We start from the raw sequence: 18,591 nt of genomic DNA, 5'->3' as shown, positions 1-18,591 counted from the left end.
TGATCGTCCGTTTAAAGAGAAAAATAGTTTTGTCAAAATTCATTTTGAGGAAGAGACTTTCATTTGATGTTGTGCTTAGCGCAGGGGCTTTGTTGAGGAATGTGTGTGCATGTGTGTGTGTTTCCACTCTCAGAGGTGCGCTTTGGCTCCAGAGGACTCTGAGGCAGCAGAGTGTGTGAGATGAATTTCAATCACGTTTTTCCCTGTGTGTGTGTATAGGGCTCAGTGGGCCTTTATAAAAGCATTTCCAGTGTTGTTGAGATGGTCTCGCACCTGAAGGGTCTTTAAAGGCACAGCTTAGCTTCACACCCAGAACAAAGAAAACCAGGGAATTTGGTGACTAATGATCTATTATTAGAAACTATTGCGGCTAGATATAAACAGAACATTGAAAAGACGAGGGGGGGTGGTCTTTTCATTTTTATTTCAAGAAAAAGTGTTTGTGTTTCAGAACAATTTGACATGTTCTGGTTGTTTCTCTGTAATCACCATTTCCTCTAACACACAATCAAAATGTGAATGCGAATGGCTGTATAATTTCCCAGTTATTTCTCTCTCTCAGAAAAAAGTGGTGGAGCAGTTGCGGAAGGAGTTGCTGGTCAAACAGGAGCCCGAACTGAAGCCACAGACGTTCCCAGCAACCGCAGACGGTAAAACCGTGCTGCTGACGCCCGCCTGTTCCCCTTCACAGCCGCCTACAGGGCCTCCACACAACCAGGGGGCGCCACAGGTAACGCTTTACACTCTAAACACCACACAATTTCTAGACACGTGTAGAACGACTCTACACTCAAAGGTAGTTTGCAGTGCAATATTTACCCACTACCGATGAGACGTGAATTCGGTTCCTCTAGCGCAGCACAAAATTAGCCGATTAGCTAGTTTACTCAAAAGGTTTATTGAAAAACGATTGTCCTGAGTCATCTGTGCTGCTCTGTTCTAAAGGTGCACTCTGTAATTGCAGACTCACTTACCGTTGTCCCTGAAATAAGCTTTGAGTTTGTAAAAAAATAAGGGCAGAGTGACCTTAGAAGCTTATAAGAATGGTATTGATTTTATATAGTTAATAAATAATGAATGACCTCAAACTTCTTTTGTATAGTTTTTTTTTCTGTGCTGAGGTTAGAAGACCAACTACTGTGCCTGCTTTTTAACATAGTATTTTTAAACCATTGAACTTTTAATATCTTTAAAATCCACATGAAATGGCATTTACAAACCGTTTCGTTTCTGTAAAGTGGAGTACTTGGTGAAACAGAATATTCAACAGAAATAATTATTGGGTTGGCACTGTATTCATTTTATTAATCTTTTTTTTTTTTTTTTTAAGTATTGTAGGATGTTTCTAAGTGAATATTTAACATGGGAAAAAAAAGTGGGACTATTGAAAAGTTGGGTTACACTTTATTTGAAGGTGTCCGTGTTATAGTGTAATTATACATTTAAGTACTGATTAATAATGTACTTGCTTGGGGTTGCACAGACCAATAGACTTAAGTCGACTAGTCGCTGATTGTGTTTTTTTTTTTTTTTTTTTTTTTTTTTACACAAACGACATAGCCGCCTTGCAAAAGACAACAGGCAGAAGACCTACAAACTTCTGTTCTTAATGTGCTATATATTCTCTAATTGATAGGACTTTAATTTACGATCAAAACTCAAAAAATAAATTTACATTGGTTGTAATGCTAATTCTGTCCTAAAGAGGAGGCCACAGGATAAGAATTCTTTGTAGTCCACTTTTACTAATTTTACAAATAAATGCATATATAAATAAATATTTTCCCACAAATTATGTTTGTTTATACCATCTGCATACTCAATTTATCAGGTGAATTCATGTTTTAAACTGTTTATTGTACAGATAAGTTAATCGCTTTTATGAAATAAAGTGCTGCTACATTGTAACATGCACATGACAATAGCTCGCACATCATGTGCACATCGCATGCACACACTACAGAACATTCAGTAGTGCAGAAAATTGCTGTCAGTGCTTGTTCTATCAATAAAACAGCTTATAAACAGAAAAGTGCTAGCATATATTTCTTTGTTTTTGAAGTAACTAAAACCCACAGATTCACTATTAGTAGAGAAACACTGCACATACAATTCACACACTCAATCGCTCTTTCACAAATGCTTTCAAATAAATGTAATCTTACTGTGCTACTTTATCTATAGCTGATTTAGAACGAGCAGAAACTGTAAGAAATATAAGGAACCATAGACAAAATAATGTTACATAGGAGCAATAGCCTTGTGGGCAGCGTTCTTTGAAATGCCGCAGCTCTGCACAAGGCAACCCAAGTTTGAGTCCCGGCTCAAGGTTCAGGCTTCTCAAAACAAACATCACAAACTTTATCCTCTAGTTGCAAATTGTGCCGTGTTGCATAGCATTCCCATCTCTTCTGTTTTTATTAATGATGTCATCATTGACTCGACTTTAATCACATAACAGTCGACTTATAAAAATCTGAGGTCGTTCAACCCCTTGTACTTATTATAATGTTAGGATTAGGGTTTGGTTTAAGGTTTGTTGCATGTAATTATGCACAATTTATAGTAATTACTTCTATATTAACTACATGTAACAAGGACACTAAAATAAACCAAAAGTTGTTGTTACCAAAAGTTGTTACATTTTGATTAAAGGCAGAGACAAAAAATGTTCCCTATGCCCTGATAATTTGTACACAATAACTGCAGAGAAGTCTAAGAATGTCTATAGCATACTTTTTTATTTCATGCTGACTTTAATGCCATCTTTTGTGTCTCCTCGACCTCATTCATTGCTTCCCTCAATCAAAACCTACCCCCCACCTCCTCAACTAGAAGACTCTCACCATGACGCCGGTCATAACTGCAAAGACTCTACCTCTCGTGCTGAAAGCTGCCACCTCCACCATGCCTGCTTCCATGGCAACACAACGCCCCACAGTCGCCATGGTCACTGCCATCAGCAACCCCCCGAGACCCGGCGCCAATTCCGACTCCCAGAGCACACCAATCAACCTTCAGGTGGCCAGCAAGCTACCCAATCAGGACATAGACGCCAGCACACGGATTGTGTCCAAGAATGTTATTGTCGTGAGTGTGAATTGCTGCTAAGGTTTCTTCCTCTTCACATAGTGTTTCCATATAACTTAAATATAACCATTTTAAATTGAAAATCTGTTTTTGCATAGTTTGCTGTAGACTAGTACTAGTCAGACCCAATTTGCTCTGATGTGTTTTGAACAATGTGTATATCTCCAGTTAGTATGAATATTTGAAAATGACTGCCTTTCTGACAATGATGTGCTTGGCAGGGGTGTATGGTGACTGCAACCAGAAAGAGGCTAATTTCCTCTAAAAGCAGACAATGTTATGAATTTCTCTCATTTCAATTGCTGAGTGCCCAATGAACGGCTGGTTTTGTCACAGGTGCAGGCCACCACCACCTCTGCCCAGCCTATCAAAGTTCCCCAGTTTGTCCCTCCTCCTAGATTGACGCCTCGACCCACCTTTCAGCCACAGGTGCGTCTCTGTTAGACCTGCCCCCTCCCCTTATGTATATGCAGTTCCACATTGACGCCACCAGAGGGACACACAATCTAGTAAAGGCTCTGTGTCTGTAAAGCCTTTGTTTACGGAGACAATCCAATTAAAGTAAACTTCTCATCTTGAAACAGAGTTTTTAAGATGGGAACTGAAATCGCTCGAACACTGTCATCCAAACTTCTAAAGATGAATTCTAAAGAATTACTCTTCCACACCTAGAGACTCAAATTCTGCTTTTTTTCCTCACAATAAAACTGACTCTCACCTTCTCCTTCCTAGCACTGGCTGTTGCTGTGATACTGTCTGCTCAAGTTTTTTTTTTCTTTGCTTTAGGATGCTTACACACTAGAGTTTATGCTGTCATAGATTGCTACAAATCTGTTGATTTCAATGGGATTTTGTGTTGCAAAATATAAGAAAAAAAGGTTCGAAAAAGTGACACTTTGTCATATGACCTACAGAAAACGTGTAACTGCACTGCACTCTGACCTAAGCATCTGTTCACTGCACTCTGACCTAAGCATCTGTTAACCAATGAAAATTCAATTAAGTCCACTGTATTACTGCTGACCTGCTTATTTCCACACGCTCTAAATGCATTCCTGTTTGTCAAACACTCCGCCAGAGCTTTCTCAAGTGTGTAAGCTTCCTTAGCATCATGTCTACACTGGACGTGACCCAGAAGTGCAGCTACAGCTTGGTTCTTACTACACTGAAAGTGTCCAAGCTACACAGCATCTTCAACATTTGTATTAACATTTAGTTGAACAACTTCTCAACAGATATCTGTATGTATGAAAATGTACTTGCTGTATGCAAGTTGCTGATCACGTCTGGTGTAGTCAGTGTTTAAGAGTGAGACAGTGTTTTGCTGTTTGTTCCTTTATAATAATGTTGTTGCTTCAGTTTTTCTGTTTTTGTTCTTTTAATATTGCTTTGGCTGACCCTATCACTAACCCCACCCCCTTAAAGAGTGACCGTATATAACCTTATACCTTATCAAAAAGCTACATAATGCTGAAGTGAGCACAGATGAATCCACTTGAACCCATCATTTATTTACCCACAAGTTGTTCCAAACCTGTATGCCATACTTTCTTCTGTGGGACACAAAAGAGGAAATTTTGAAGAAGAAAAAAATGTCGGTGCAATGTTTCAAAATGTTTAAAATGTCTTCCTTTGTGTTCCACAGAAGAAAGTCAATACAGGTTTAGAATGACATAATGGTGAGTAAATGGGGCTTTCGCACCAGAGGAAACTTTTCATAGTTCCTAGAACTAATGGCGGAAGTACACGCTTTTTGCCGTGTTCAAACCACAGGAACTAGGAACAATTTTAGTTTGTTTGTTTTGAGGGAACTAAATTACCAACTACTTCAGAGTCTAACCCCGCACAATAGGAACTACCAGTGACGTAGGTGTATGTTGATTGGCCGAATGCATGCAAAACACCAGGCAGCACCCACCATTTTTTTAAAAGCCATGTGATTATAGCCTATACATTTACTACACGGACATGGAAAACAGTGATAGATGGACCTTTCAACCATTTTGCTAAGAAACAAATCCAATGTGACTTTGAGGGGACCAATCAAAACATGATTATGTATTTCTGCTCAGCTAGCGACATTGGGCATCAACCACACGGCAAACGCTAATACTTTTTCATATACTATTTATTTTCTTTTTATAACAGTTCTGTCTGAAAACCTATTAGACAGGACTGTTAAACAGATCGTAAACTATTGAAAACAGAGAATTTGAGCGCTGTGTGCCCAGGCTCTGGCGTTCTCAGTGCTGTCGAAATAAATGTCACAACAAGTGCGGCTTACATTATTTCAGAGTTCCTACTGGCGGTGCGAATGCAGCCAGGAAAATGGCCCTAGGGAAACATTTAGTTCTCTAGTTCCTATAACTACCGGTGCGAAAGCCCCTACTAATGGCAGAATTTGGGGGGTGAACAATCCCTTCAGGGGCCCTCAAAGTCCACTGTCTTGCAGAGTTCAGATCTAACCCTAATCAAACATACCTGAACAAGCTAATCAATGTCTTCAGGATTACTTGAAAGTTACAGGCAGGCGAGTTTGATCAGGGTTGGAGATAAACTCTGCAGGAAAGTGGACTTCGAGGGCCTGAGTTGCCCACCTCTACTTTGAGGGTTTGTTTTGGTGTTTCTAAATTTAGCTCTGCACATAATGGGACATTTTCATCCAATTTAAAGCTAGTCACTGTGAGTGAACCAGAGCTCAGTGTTGGCATTACTTGGTCTCTTAACCCAAAACAGCATGCATATTAAGGGCATGGCAACGAAGTGGCTGTCATAATCGATTGGTTTGGCAAGACTGTATCTGCTTAATAACCCAGCACCCTTTTCTCCATTACATAGGTTCGACCAAAACCCCCCATGCCCATCAATGTGCCCATCGCTCCCGCTCCTCCTCCAATGGTGGCGGCTCCTCTAATCCAGCGGCCCCTGATGCTCACTACAAAGCTGACGTCATCTCTGCCTGCCTCCACTGGGCCCATCCACCAGGTGCGCATTGTGAACGGACAGCAATGCGCAACCATTGACAAGACCACGACCACAGTCACGGGCGGCACCACGCATGTCACAGGCATTGTCATCAGTCCTGCCCAGGCACTTCAGATCAGCAACCTTAACTCAGACTTGAAGGTAAGAGCACATTTTTAATTAGCCTGCTTGTTTGCTCCAGACATGCAAAGTTATCCAGGATAACTTTTTATCTATTGTTCTTGCTCTAAGAATCAAACATTCAACTGAATGGAGTGCATTCCTTGTGTCTTGTTCTCTACATCAGACTGTGAAACCACAGGGAGGACCAGAACGGGTGGTCACAAAAACACCACCCTCATCCTCTCCTCCTCTTCCTCCTCCTCCAGCTAAGGTCAAACGAGAGGAAAGCCCACAGGTACTGTGCACCTTCACAGTTAACAAAACCATTCTGTCTCAAGCCGACATAAAAAAAGTATATATTTTCTTCCTTCAGAAACTTGCCTTTATGGTGTCTCTTGGGTTGGTCACACATGACCATCTTGAAGGTAAGTCCCATTGGTATCAATGATATACTGTGGGTTTCCACTAAATTAAAATTACTAGGACAGGATGTTTTGTAACCAGATGTGCATGGAATGTCCTTTCTCTCCAGAGATTCAGAGCAGAAGACAGGAACGCAAGAGGAGAACAACAGCCAACCCAGTGTATAGTGGAGCAGTGTTTGAACCCGAGGTACAAAAAATGTTCTGTAGTTCGCTCCTCCATCTGGTCTGATTTTGAGAACTTAGAATGTACTTCCACCTCTTCTAATATATTCTGACTTCTCTTGAATGTCTCAGAGGAAAAAGAGTGCTGTCACTTACTTGAACACTCCACTGCATCAAGGCACCAGGAAGAGAGGTCTGTACTCGCCTGTCTTAGTTGCTTAAGTTGATGTATTGTAGCCCTGCTGCTTATATGTACCGCCTAACAGACACCTAATAGACACCTATCTGCTTTCTTCTGCAATTCTGCTTTGTTGTCTTTGCTAGAGCTTGATCTTTCTCTGCAGTCCTACAGCTGTCCAGTTGACCTAAGATGACATGTATGATGTTTTATAGGATAAAGTTGGTGGTTGAGGAACTGCTCCCTCAGTTTTGTGTAGTTTCCAGAGATGGAGACTTTTGGTTTGTCTTGGACTTGTTAATGTTTGATTTAAGACTACAAAATCAGAGACATGATTTGTACAATGTCAGTAGAGTCAGTACAGGGAGAAAAATGTCCTCCCAGTCTTGCTCTACTTTAGATTTTAATCTCGTGTGCTCTTTGCACACTTTTCTTCTTTGAAAATACCCTGTTATTTGCTCTTGAATTTCAGAGCGGTGTTTCAACATGATTGATTTAGCTGGATTTGGCCTTGAAAGACTTGACTTGGTCTTCACACCAAATACTTGAACATTGACTTGAACTTTCCCCTTGGACCAACTTGGGCTTGCAAGACTTCACCTCAAAGGCTTGACCTAGGACACTACCTTAAGTACTTTATAAACATGTCTGTTTCCAATAATAAGTATAGACAAGAAAACCTTTAATATTAAATAAAAATTTCAAAGGGGGGCAGATATTCTTCTGTGGTGAATCCAGAGACAATGTTGTTGATCCTATCCTGATCTACGACATCTTATTGAGTTTGTGAAAAACTTGTTACTTGTTCCTGTAGGCAACATCTGCAGAGAAATAAATTGAGATTTGAGATTAGATGTCTATCTGTTTGTGGCTTAGGCTTACTCTTTCACACACTCTCTTTTTACTCTTTCCCTCCTTTTACTCTTTCTTTCGCTCATTGCTTTACAAATTCCCTGCATGCTGCTGTGGTCGTCTGTTGCACTAACTGCTTTTTGTGACCATCCCTTCCATTTCTCCTTCGCTCTCTTCCTCCTTTTCCTGTTTCCATGCTAGCCAATGAGGATCCCCTCTCTAAGGTATGTTGCAACTAGAAAATGCCATTATTTTATTTCATCTTTGTGTTTTTTTTTTCTTTTTTTTTCCCTTTTTCCTCCTCCATTTTTCTGTTCCTTTTGTTTTTGTTTTTTTGTTTGTTTTTCTTTTCTTGTCTGTCTCATTTCACTCAGGTCGCCCTCCCAAATACAGCACCACCATCACCAGCAGCACGGCGGTGCCGGAGCTGGGCTGCAACCCCCTGCTCTCCCCCACCAGCAGCCTTCCCGCCTCCCCAGCCCCTGAGCGGCCTGACACGGGGGGCTTTCCCCTCTCTGTCCACCCTCATTCTGTCCCCCAGCCCAGCCCCAGCTCCGGGGATGTAAGTAGCCACCTGCCAAGTCTGGGCGACCATGTTGTTGACAGCCCCCACTTTTATTATTGTTCTAGTAGAGTTCTCTACTTCACAAGATGCCCCTACCCCCCCCCCCCCCAAACCCTCCACTGCATTCATCCTGTACACCTCAATGTGTACCGGAGCAAGGTAACTCCTGTTTGTTAGAGTCCAGCATCCACCCTGGAAAGAGAAAGACTGACCTACCAGCACTGTCATTCATGTGTTTATTTGTTGTATTTGTTGAAATGGAGCCAGCAGTCTTACAAAGTGAACAGTCTTTCTCTACTTTCCACACAAATATCAGGCCTGAAGTAATTAATTATAGTATACAATTTTTAAAAGCCAAAATACCCAATACTGATAAATATGATACATTTTAATAGTGATTAACATAGGTCCCAATAATAATAATAGTAATAAAACACTAGCTAAATATTTAGTGCCCTGACTAAGTGAACAATCCAGTCACCAGTGAGCCACTAGACAAATAAATCCAAACAGCAGTCAGTTTCTCTCTTCCCCACCCTTCCCGCTATCATCTGATTGGTCCAGACCAGAAGGGGGGCGGTGGTACTGACACCTGCCGTTCTTCCCGACAGGGAGACATCCATGAGGATTTCTGCACTGTGTGCAGACGCAGTGGACAGTTGCTCATGTGTGACACATGTTCGCGCGTCTACCACCTCGACTGCTTGGACCCACCCCTCAAAAACATTCCCAAAGGCATGTGGATCTGTCCTAAATGTCAAGACCAGGTAAATAATAGCAGCACAATGAGCCCTTGGTCTCTCCTCTCCCAGGCTAGTCAGTGATGTCTTCTTTTAACTGGAATTCGGTCCTTTAAAGCACATACAATGTTATATAAATAGAAATGGGAGATCGACTAATAGGTCAAACTCCCCTTTCCCAGCCAAAATAAAGTGTACATTTCCCCCCCTTACACAAATTGAGTTTCTTCAGGCGTTAAGGCTGTTTCGTCCTTTGTAAGCTCTTCACATGGTTCGGTATTGATTGTGCCTTTTTTCCACCCATCATGTAAGTGTAAGACAGCATCCAGCACTCCCATTGAAGTTCTGTTGTTCATCACTGTTGCCATATACAATTGATCTCAGTTTCTCTCATGGCTTTCCAAAGGTCAAGTGTGCATAGCACTGGTCTGTTATTGAGAGAATTTCTTTTACAGATTCTGAAGAAAGAAGAGGCCATTCCATGGCCAGGAACCCTGGCAATTGTCCATTCCTACATTGCTTACAAAGAAGGTATTGATTTTTATATTTTCGAGTGTAGAAATCTGTAAGTGGTAGCATCTAATATATTTCTAACAATTTTGGATAAAAGCAGGGCCGGCCCGAAGCGAACTAAGCGGCTGCTTGGGGCCCCCTCGCCACCAGGGGGCCCCCAATCGAGTTTTTTTTTTTTTTACATATTAATTAACTTAAATAAGTGACTGAATGGATGAATAATACAAGACAAGAAAATTCTGATTTCATGATCAATATACCTGCCTACAACTGCTGCTGTGTCTGCCAGTGTTTGAGTCATGCGCATAACCTCGATTGCATGCATAGACAATTTGTGCGCAAAGTCATGGCAATGTTAAGCCATGTTACAAAAATCTGATTTGATTAGTGATTGATGATTGACATTTAAATCAATGATTTATCCTTTAAATTTAACGATATTCAGAACAGAACAAGAATACAAAAATAACTATAAACAAGCCAAAACGAAATAATTTAAAGCGAAAGTGAAAGTAAGCGACGGTGGGCTCACGTTAATCTCTCATTAGAATCAAAATGTTTCAACATTCGCGATGGATTTGGATGGTAAACTATTCTTTATTATAGGCTTCTTTGTACTTCACTGGCGTTCCAATATCGACGGAAAAAATCATCCTCTTCAAATGCGCAAAAATGTGCTTGGAAACATTGGAGCGGTGCTTACCGTGAATGAATTGTACTACTGACTATTTAAACAGAGCAGTGTAATTTTTATATGTTAGGTTGATTATTTTATTATTATATTTTATTACGGCTATAACGAACAGGCTACGATGTCAAGATTGCAATGCTGTGTGTGTGTGTGTGTGTGTGTGTGTGTGTGTGTGTGTGTGTGTGTGTGTGTGTGTGTGTGTGTGTGTGTGTGTGTGTGTGTGTGTGTGTGTGTGTGTGTGTGTGTGTGTGTGTGTGTGAGAGGCGCGGGCGCGATCGAACAGTGGAAACATAAAAACATACTCCGCATGTTCATACAAGACATCATTCAAACTGCAAAGTGTTGCAAAACGTTGGAGGATAATATTTTGCAAATAATTTATTTTATATGTTTTGTGACAGTTTGTTTTCAGAAGTTTCAAAGAGTTAGTAAAAGAGTAAAGAAAAAGTTAAAACTTTAAGTATCTATTTTTTAGTAAGTATTTATTTTGTATTAATACATAACCTTATTGTATTCATTTATAATGTAACATTATAGTGTGACATTTGTGTCAATAATCATCAAGCACAGGTAACTCCGCGTGGTGGGAGGGGGCCCCCCAAATCAAATTCTGCTTAGGGCCCCCAAAAGGCTTGGGCCGGCACTGGATAAAAGTGACTGTCATGTATAAATCTATGTTGGAGGCCATTCAATTTATGGCTGTTTTGTCCCTGTCCAACAGCAAAAGAAGAAGAGAAGCAGAAGTTAATGAAATGGAGTGCCGAACTAAAGCTGGAACGGGAGCAACTAGAACAGAGAGTGAAACAGCTCAGCAATTCTATAACAGTGAGTTATTTAATTATTTTCCTATTTCAGGTTTTCCAGATTCAAGATTAATTATACTGCTGTACTAGGTCTCTTTGAAGGGATGTTTGCCTCAGAAAAACAATTTTAAGGCAAACATTCAGCTTTATTTTCTGGCTTGTCACACACTACACTGTAGTTCTTTTGAAGTTTTATTTAATGATTGTTAGTTGTATTACTAATGTTAAAGGGCTAGTTTACCCAAACATTTAAATTCTGTCATCATTTACTCACCCTCAAGTTGTTCCAAACCTGTATAAGTTTCTTCCTTCTGCTGAACGCAAAATATATTTTGAATAATGTTGGTAACCAAACAGTTGATGGGCCACATTGACTTCCATAGTATAAAAAAGAAATACAATGGAAGTAATGTGGCCCATCAACTGTTTGGTTACTGACATTCTTCGAAATATCTTTTTATATTCATCAGAAAGAAAGAAATTCATACAGGTTTGAAACATCTTGAGGGTGAGTAAATGATGGCAGAATTTTCATTTTTGGGTAAACTATTCCTTTAATGTAATTTTATAATATGCTGTGTGCCATATGTAATGCCGAATTCCTGTTCTTTAACAGAAATGCATGGAGACTAAGAACAGCATACTTGCCCGTCAGAAGGAGATGCAGTCCTCTCTGGAGAAGGTGAAACATCTGGTCCGCCTAATCCAAAGCTTTAACTTGACTCAGCCCATGGAGACAGACATCCTACTGGATTCCAAACAGGACTGCACAGAGTCAGGGAGCATCAAAGACTCAAAGGATGCTACGCAAGTGTGTGTGCAGGAGAGTCCCACAGAGCCTAGCGTGCAAGTACCAGTCGCCGTAGCAGTCCCTGAAGTGAAGGCAGAACCAGAGGTGGGTGAAATGGCAGAGCCGGCGGCCGCAGTCACACCTGAAGCTGCGTCAGGTGAATCGGGAATTTGTGTTCCGGAAGTGCCCAAAACCACAGTTGGTGATGATATGATGGATACGGCGAAAACAGTGGAGGCTGCGGAATTGCCTCAGGTCAGGGACGTAAAGACTAATGGAGGAACAGACTGTGATTGTACCGGCTTGAACCCGGAAGAAGAGGAGGGTACCGTCGATCCCGCAGATTCAGTCGACTCCGAGAACATCCCTCCCATTGACAGTAGTTGTGCAGAGGATGCTGGGAAGATGGAAGTGGAGCTGCAGGAAGATGGAAGTCATAGCGTGAACACCAACAACGGCAAAACCTCAGAACCTTCTCAACAGGCTTTGCCAGCCCCTCTAAGCAGCGTGGACAACCCCAAATAGTTCTCAGCCTCACCCTAAACACACTTACATCACCAAAACATTTAAACAGATTTCCTATTGCACCTTGGACTGGTGCACAAAGTTGCCAATCTATACGTATATATTATACATATATATATTATCTATATCCAAATAAATGTCGTTTTTTATTTTCTTTTTCTTTTTTTAATGCATATACTGTGTCAACAGTACTTCTACATCCAAGGAGAACTAATCTTGGTTCTTGTAGACCAATAGAGCCCAAACTTGTGGGAGAAAGGGTGACTTAAGAAAGAGTGTCATGCCAATTATTAGATTTAAAAAAAAAAGTTGTTTAATAATATTAATAATAATAATAATAAGGATGTTGATGTAGGATGAGGGTGATGGTGATAAAGATGATGATTTATCAGATCAGACCAGTGTGTGCCTCCAACATGGGGTTTGTTTCATAGGTTGTCTTAGTTGTCTTCTCTCCGGGAGGAGAAAGGCAGGGCAGACATGTCCAAAGACTGCATGAATATGCCCACACCCTGTGCACCTCCAGCCAGGCCTGAGTGGACTGGCAAAACCAAATGCTTCTCTTTCCAAACATGACAAAAATCAGCGCATCAGTATTCGCCAATGACAAGGCAGAGGCATAGAATCCTGTTGCTGGCGTAGGTTAGACTAAATCAGGACTCGGCCAGGACTGCCTTTAGCAGCCCCTCTAATTTCTCTCCTCTACCCGACAACTTCTTGTCCACATTTCCCAGTTAGCAGTAAAAAAAAGTGTCCCATCTCCAAGTCATCTCAGGCTAATTAGCGGTAGAGTGCTCTGCAAAGCCTCTGAAGATCTTTGACAAAGGGCTGGAAGAGAAAGCTACGCCAGAAGTCACATCTCAGAAACTGCAACAAATCATGCGTGGTAGATTAGTCTGAAAAGCAATGGTGGTTCTGTGTATTGAATGAGTCTTGTTCTAAAGCCAGTGTGTGTGTGTGTGTGTGTGTGTGTGTGTGTGTGTGTGTGTGTGTGTACTTGATGCTGTATGTGGATTTGTTTTTTTGTTTTGTTTAAGAAAATATATTCAGGTCTTCCTAGTCTTCATTGAAAATAAGTGCTTTTCTGTTTCATGAAACAGTTGTTTGTTATCAATGGTGTTTAAAAATGGCATGAATTATGCAAGCAGCTTTCTCAATCTTAGAGAGGCACATTGCATAATGAGTGTCTGTTTTTGAATTCTGAACTGCCAAATGCTTTAGTTTTTTTTTTGTTTTTATTCCAAAATAATGGAAATATCCTCTTACTGTGTGTTTAGTCTAGAATAATGGACTAGTCCCATCCCCATTTTTCCAAAATCTTTTTTTTTTCTTGGAAAAACAATGACTAAGTCACAATTTGCTGTCTTAAACTTAAGGGTTTGATGTATGAGCCAAATTGAGTAATAAGGAAATGACAGAAAACCCTTATTTAAAGCACAAGCATTACTGCAGATAACTAAAGCAAACGCACTAATAACCTCTTAAGAGACTTTCCGAGCAAAATTTTCAAAAGCGCTTAACTTTTCTGTTGGTTTTTAAAATGTTTGCCAACATAACGTCCTGTAAGATGGAAAACAGTGGTCAGTTGCTGACGTACAAAGTGGGAAGCACTGTTTAGGACAGTCTGCTTCTGGTTTTTGCTGGCTTTTCTTTGTGTTGTGTAGTATCTTAACCTGTCCCAGGTAATGTTAAGTCTTAACAGTGATGCACGGCTGGCACCTTTTTTATGTTTATGTCAGGCCCATTCCAAAACAGCATATCCCTTTTACCTTTGAGATGACAGCCACTCAGGCTAGGATTGAACAATTTAAGCATATCAAATTCCACGTATCCGTTTAGGACATCGTTGTTAGTGCTAATTTTCACTATACCATGTAGACAGTGCTTATTTATTTGTGGATTTCAAAAGGACGACGCATTGCTAATTCTGACTGTTTAACCATGAGAGATAACTTACACAATATGGATTCTGTGCTTGGAATGACTTTTACTGTTTTGTCTTTTTTTTCAATGATGGATTTGTCTTGTGTAGTCAGGATTTCATGGCTTTAAACCCCAATGTGTGGTTCTTAGTGGATGGGGTCTTGGTTATATCGACAATGTGCTGCAATTTCTCACAATCTACTGTGAAAATTCACATACTTATCCTTAATACATTCCCATAATGCCCTCTTACCCTTTGAGCCAGGATTGGGTAATGATGGATAAACATTCATATCATGGCAACCATTATTGTGGCATACCGACATGAATATTTAAGGCCTTCCAGAAGTCACCATTGTCAGTCTAGAGAATATTTAAAGAAAACTACTTTTACTCCTTCCTGTACAGGTGCCCAGAGTGCCTTCAACCTTTTACATACAGAATTTAATCTCCTAGCTCACCTACATGTCTTTCCCTAGAAATATCGAATGAAACTGGTCCTATTTCCCTCTCTCTGCAAAATGTCACTCATTTAACCTCTATTAGAAGCACATTTGTTGTAATTTCATTGGTTAAAGTGAACTGGTTGTAGTGACGTGCTTGTGTTGGTCTGGTCCTGTCTGTCTGTCTGTTTACTAAACCTACTTATCTGCTGTGAAGTTAAAGAGCCCCTCTAGTGTCGGCAATATTTTAAGGAGTTGCCTTGAGTTTTTTAACACTCTGAACAAAAGTATATCTTAGTGATGCACAAAATTGGTCAAAAAAAAGAGAAAAGTTCCATAATGTTTTAAAATGATTCATTGGTTTATTGGAGCGCTCTGTGCCACCAAAATATTAAGTGTGTGAAAGTTGGCGAAAAAGGCATTTTTGGATTGACATTCAAAGTTCTGGAAGTTTAGGAAGTCATGGTTTCCTGTCTTTATGCACTTTTTATAGGAATCTCCTAAGTATTACTCTGTTTTGTTTTCCAAAACACATAATTGTCTGCTCATTTTAAGTTCTCTTTTAGTGTAAAATTCAGGAGATTTTTTTCTTGTATCACAAAACAGGACTGTTCAGGCCAGTGACTACAACTTAACGTCATACATAACATAATGTGCACCCTTTCTTGTTCACTTCATCTCTCCTTCAGTCACTGAGTTAGAATACTGGACTTATACCTGAATCAGGTATTTAGATTTCAGCCTTGACTATTAGCAAGGCTGAACGGATCAAAGAAAACCTGCAGTCTGATTGGATAGACTCAAACGCCCAGAACACCACCTGTCCAATCAGTTCAACAAAAAGCATGCCTTCTTATGCAACTTTTTTATATAAGTTTTGTCAGACTTTTTTAATATGCATTTAGTTCCGAGTTTATTTTGTAAAGATTTTTATGTGAACTTTGTGTCACTTTCCTTTTTACATGTCTGGCGAAGATGATGCCAAAACGAAACAGTATACATATGTACATCTCTTAAATACACATGCATTTTTTTGTTGTTGTTGTTTAAATTATGAACAATATACACTTTCACAATGGCATCTGTAGAAAATAGTTAATTCATGTACAGTTACAGATGGGAATTATTTGCTGGCCACAATTCTGGGCTCTTTGGAACATGGAAATGTGGCATTTCAGCTGTGTATGAATCTCATGGACCGGTACTTTCATTCAAGTCTGCCTTTGCTAGCACACCATGCTGAATGTTATTGTTATCTTGGGGCGCTGGGTGGGCAGGGTTTGGGGGGGTTCCAGTGGTTGTGAGAAGATATTTATGGTCTTACATGGCTTATATTGCAGAGTGCATGTAATCTGTTGTGGGTGGGGGTATTTAGAAAGAAAGGGGAGGGAACTTCAAGAAAGCCACGCATTCTAAGCATTCAAGTTCTGTATACCCAAAGAGACTGCAAACATGCATTTTGCTATTAGGAAGCCTTTTTATATGCATTCGAGATACATATCATTGAGATTTTTTTTTTTCTTCACGGTTAATTTCTGCTTTAGCTAATGGCTCTGACGCGTGGGAAACGCTTTCCGCCAGCTTTCTGAGTTGTCTGTATGGCTTTGCAATTTTGGTTTTAGAACTTTTAAAAGGCGAAAGGTTGCGGTGTACATTTTACGCATAAAATCGTAACATTTTGGACCCATTTCAGCTGTTCATCCTGTCACCTTGATCTTAATAGTTTGTAGATCATCCATATTCTTTATGGTGCGTTATAATTCCACAGTGACAAAGAAGTCATTGTAGTTTCAATGTAGTTTCTGTTCACTTTTCATACTACGTCATGATTGTGGCCTTGTACTGTTGATGCATTTCATTTCTATTGTCGTGACTTCCCTGATGTTGTGCAGTGTGTGTGAGCGAGCGTGTTTGAGCAGGTGTGTGTGTGTGTGTGTGAGCGATACCTCATCTACAGTCAACTGTCAAATTGGAAAACATTTTTGTTTACGCGTGCAAAAAAAGAAAAATCAAAAAAAAAAAAAATCTTCCACTTGATGAAACAAAACAGGATACATTGTAGCGACATGAGTTATTAAAAAAAAAAAAAAGTTCACCTGGTGTGCTGAACTAAGTGTAAATGGTTTTACACAATATGAATATTTGTAAAATTGTTTGTATTTTTTCATAATGATTTTAAAAAGGAGTGTGTTTATTTTTTGACTTTTTTCTGTTACAGAGCTCTCTCTCTCTCTCTTTGGTCTTTTTTCTCCTCGTTTGTTCGCCTGACATTGTGAGTGAGTCAGTTGGTTTTTACCTCTCCTGTATTGAGCCTGTGATGAGTCCTTTGTATGCAGTGTTTTGAAAATACTGTAGGGAACATGGGAAGAAATTGATATTAGGAGCATTTGATCAATTTGTATTTATTTATTTTATCATTTTGTTAATAAATTGACAAAGAATATTTGCCTCCCGTTTGTCTTGAATTAAATTTGGCCTTTGCGGAAAAGCGATTTGAAATGTCAGGGTGGCGGTTGAGCTCAAGTGCAGGTGAATTATGGACTGTTAAAGGCCTCCAACACAATACATTTTTTATGAAATCTTCAGAGTTTCCTGTCCCTCCATTGACAGCTACGCAACTACCACTTTGAAGCTTCGAAAAGTTTCATAAAACTAATTCATATGAATTGAGCAGTTTGGTCAATTTTCTGAAGAGACTTGATCGCTTTATGATGAACAGATTTAATTTAGGCTTTTATGCACATATAAACACTGATCTGCGAACACAAACAGAAGCTCAACCGAACCTGCTTGACACGTGAGAACAAACCTCATTGGTTCTTTTGGAAGCTCAAACGTGATGCGTAACACGAGAATGAACCTTATTGGTTCTTGCATGTCAAGCGAACATACTTGAGCTTCCATTTACATGTTTATATGTGAATAAAAGCCTAAATTCAATCTGTTCATCATATAAAGCAATCGTGTTTCTAGGACTAAACCGCTCGATTCATATGGATTCATTTAAGTATCTCTTTATGAACTTTATGAAGCTTCAAAGTGGTAGTTGCGTGGATGTCAATGGAGGGACAGAAAGCTCTCAGATTTTGATCAAAAAGATAATTTTTGTTCTGGAGATGAACGAAAGTCTTACTGGTTTGGAACGACATTTGGGTGAGTAATTAATGACAAAATTTTCATTTTTGGGTGAACTAACGCTTTAAGGTATACAACTACCACAAGGATGTCCTCCAAATGCACAACTGTTATATAAAGCAACCTGTTTCGTTTTAAAACACCAGCTTCACAGTTTGTAGTAACTGAAGACATTTACTTCTAAAAAGTAAAAACTTGAGTCCTGCTCTACAGTCCTGTAGGATATTCCTGAAGCAATTCATGGCAAATTAAATACTAGACTAACCGGTTGAATATTGTATGAAAATTGCTCCAGTTCTTCCACTTCATTGCTGCGACCTCATATCAACCAAAACAGCAGCAATTTCAGTAGTAAAATATAGATGGGTTTCTCCTATTGCAACATTCAATTTATTTTTGCCATTTTAAACTGATTGAATCGCAGAGACCTGTGCGTTGAACAATTAAAATAAAAAAGGAAAGTTTTTTTTAATTTTTAAAAAAGGTGAAAACTTGGCGCGCAACCGTTGCGTATTGTTTCGGGAGGCGCGTTCAGAAAACGAACGCACATGAAACGCGCGTGAACCGCTGCCTCATACAACTTCACGCACAATCTAACTTTCCCTTTCCTGAAATTTTGTGCCCGGTCTGCACAAACGCCGCTTTCTTCCGTTTTCCATGTCATTTCCT

General features: G+C 39.8%; 1 protein-coding gene across 10 annotated transcripts in view; it reads left to right on the top strand.

Annotated features, from left to right (window-relative positions):
* phf21ab (PHD finger protein 21Ab) overlaps window positions 1-12,569 on the top strand; it is a 24,988-nt gene extending 12,419 nt beyond the window's left edge. For 5 of the 10 annotated variants that reach the window (XM_081356678.1, XM_081356677.1, XM_081356675.1 and 2 more), the window contains 13 exons: window positions 563-730; window positions 2,836-3,090; window positions 3,427-3,519; window positions 5,929-6,216; window positions 6,362-6,472; window positions 6,551-6,602; window positions 6,710-6,789; window positions 6,897-6,957; window positions 8,169-8,356; window positions 8,971-9,126; window positions 9,555-9,630; window positions 11,025-11,128; window positions 11,723-12,569. In XM_081356678.1, coding sequence (XP_081212804.1) covers window positions 563-730; window positions 2,836-3,090; window positions 3,427-3,519; window positions 5,929-6,216; window positions 6,362-6,472; window positions 6,551-6,602; window positions 6,710-6,789; window positions 6,897-6,957; window positions 8,169-8,356; window positions 8,971-9,126; window positions 9,555-9,630; window positions 11,025-11,128; window positions 11,723-12,421 — 2,331 coding nt within the window. In that variant the 3' untranslated portion in view covers window positions 12,422-12,569. The remainder of the gene's footprint in view (window positions 1-562; window positions 731-2,835; window positions 3,091-3,426; window positions 3,520-5,928; window positions 6,217-6,361; window positions 6,473-6,550; window positions 6,603-6,709; window positions 6,790-6,896; window positions 6,958-8,168; window positions 8,357-8,970; window positions 9,127-9,554; window positions 9,631-11,024; window positions 11,129-11,722) is intronic. The other 5 variants (XM_081356676.1, XM_081356679.1, XM_081356681.1 and 2 more) reach the window with 5 other exon arrangements.
* The last annotated feature ends 6,022 nt before the right edge of the window (window positions 12,570-18,591 follow it).

Source organism: Scardinius erythrophthalmus (genome assembly GCF_964197995.2).
Source record: "Scardinius erythrophthalmus genome assembly, chromosome: 24".
Taxonomy (NCBI): domain Eukaryota; kingdom Metazoa; phylum Chordata; class Actinopteri; order Cypriniformes; family Leuciscidae; genus Scardinius; species Scardinius erythrophthalmus.
Note: the sequence above shows the minus strand (reverse complement) of the source record. Positions and strands in the feature narration are given on the sequence as shown.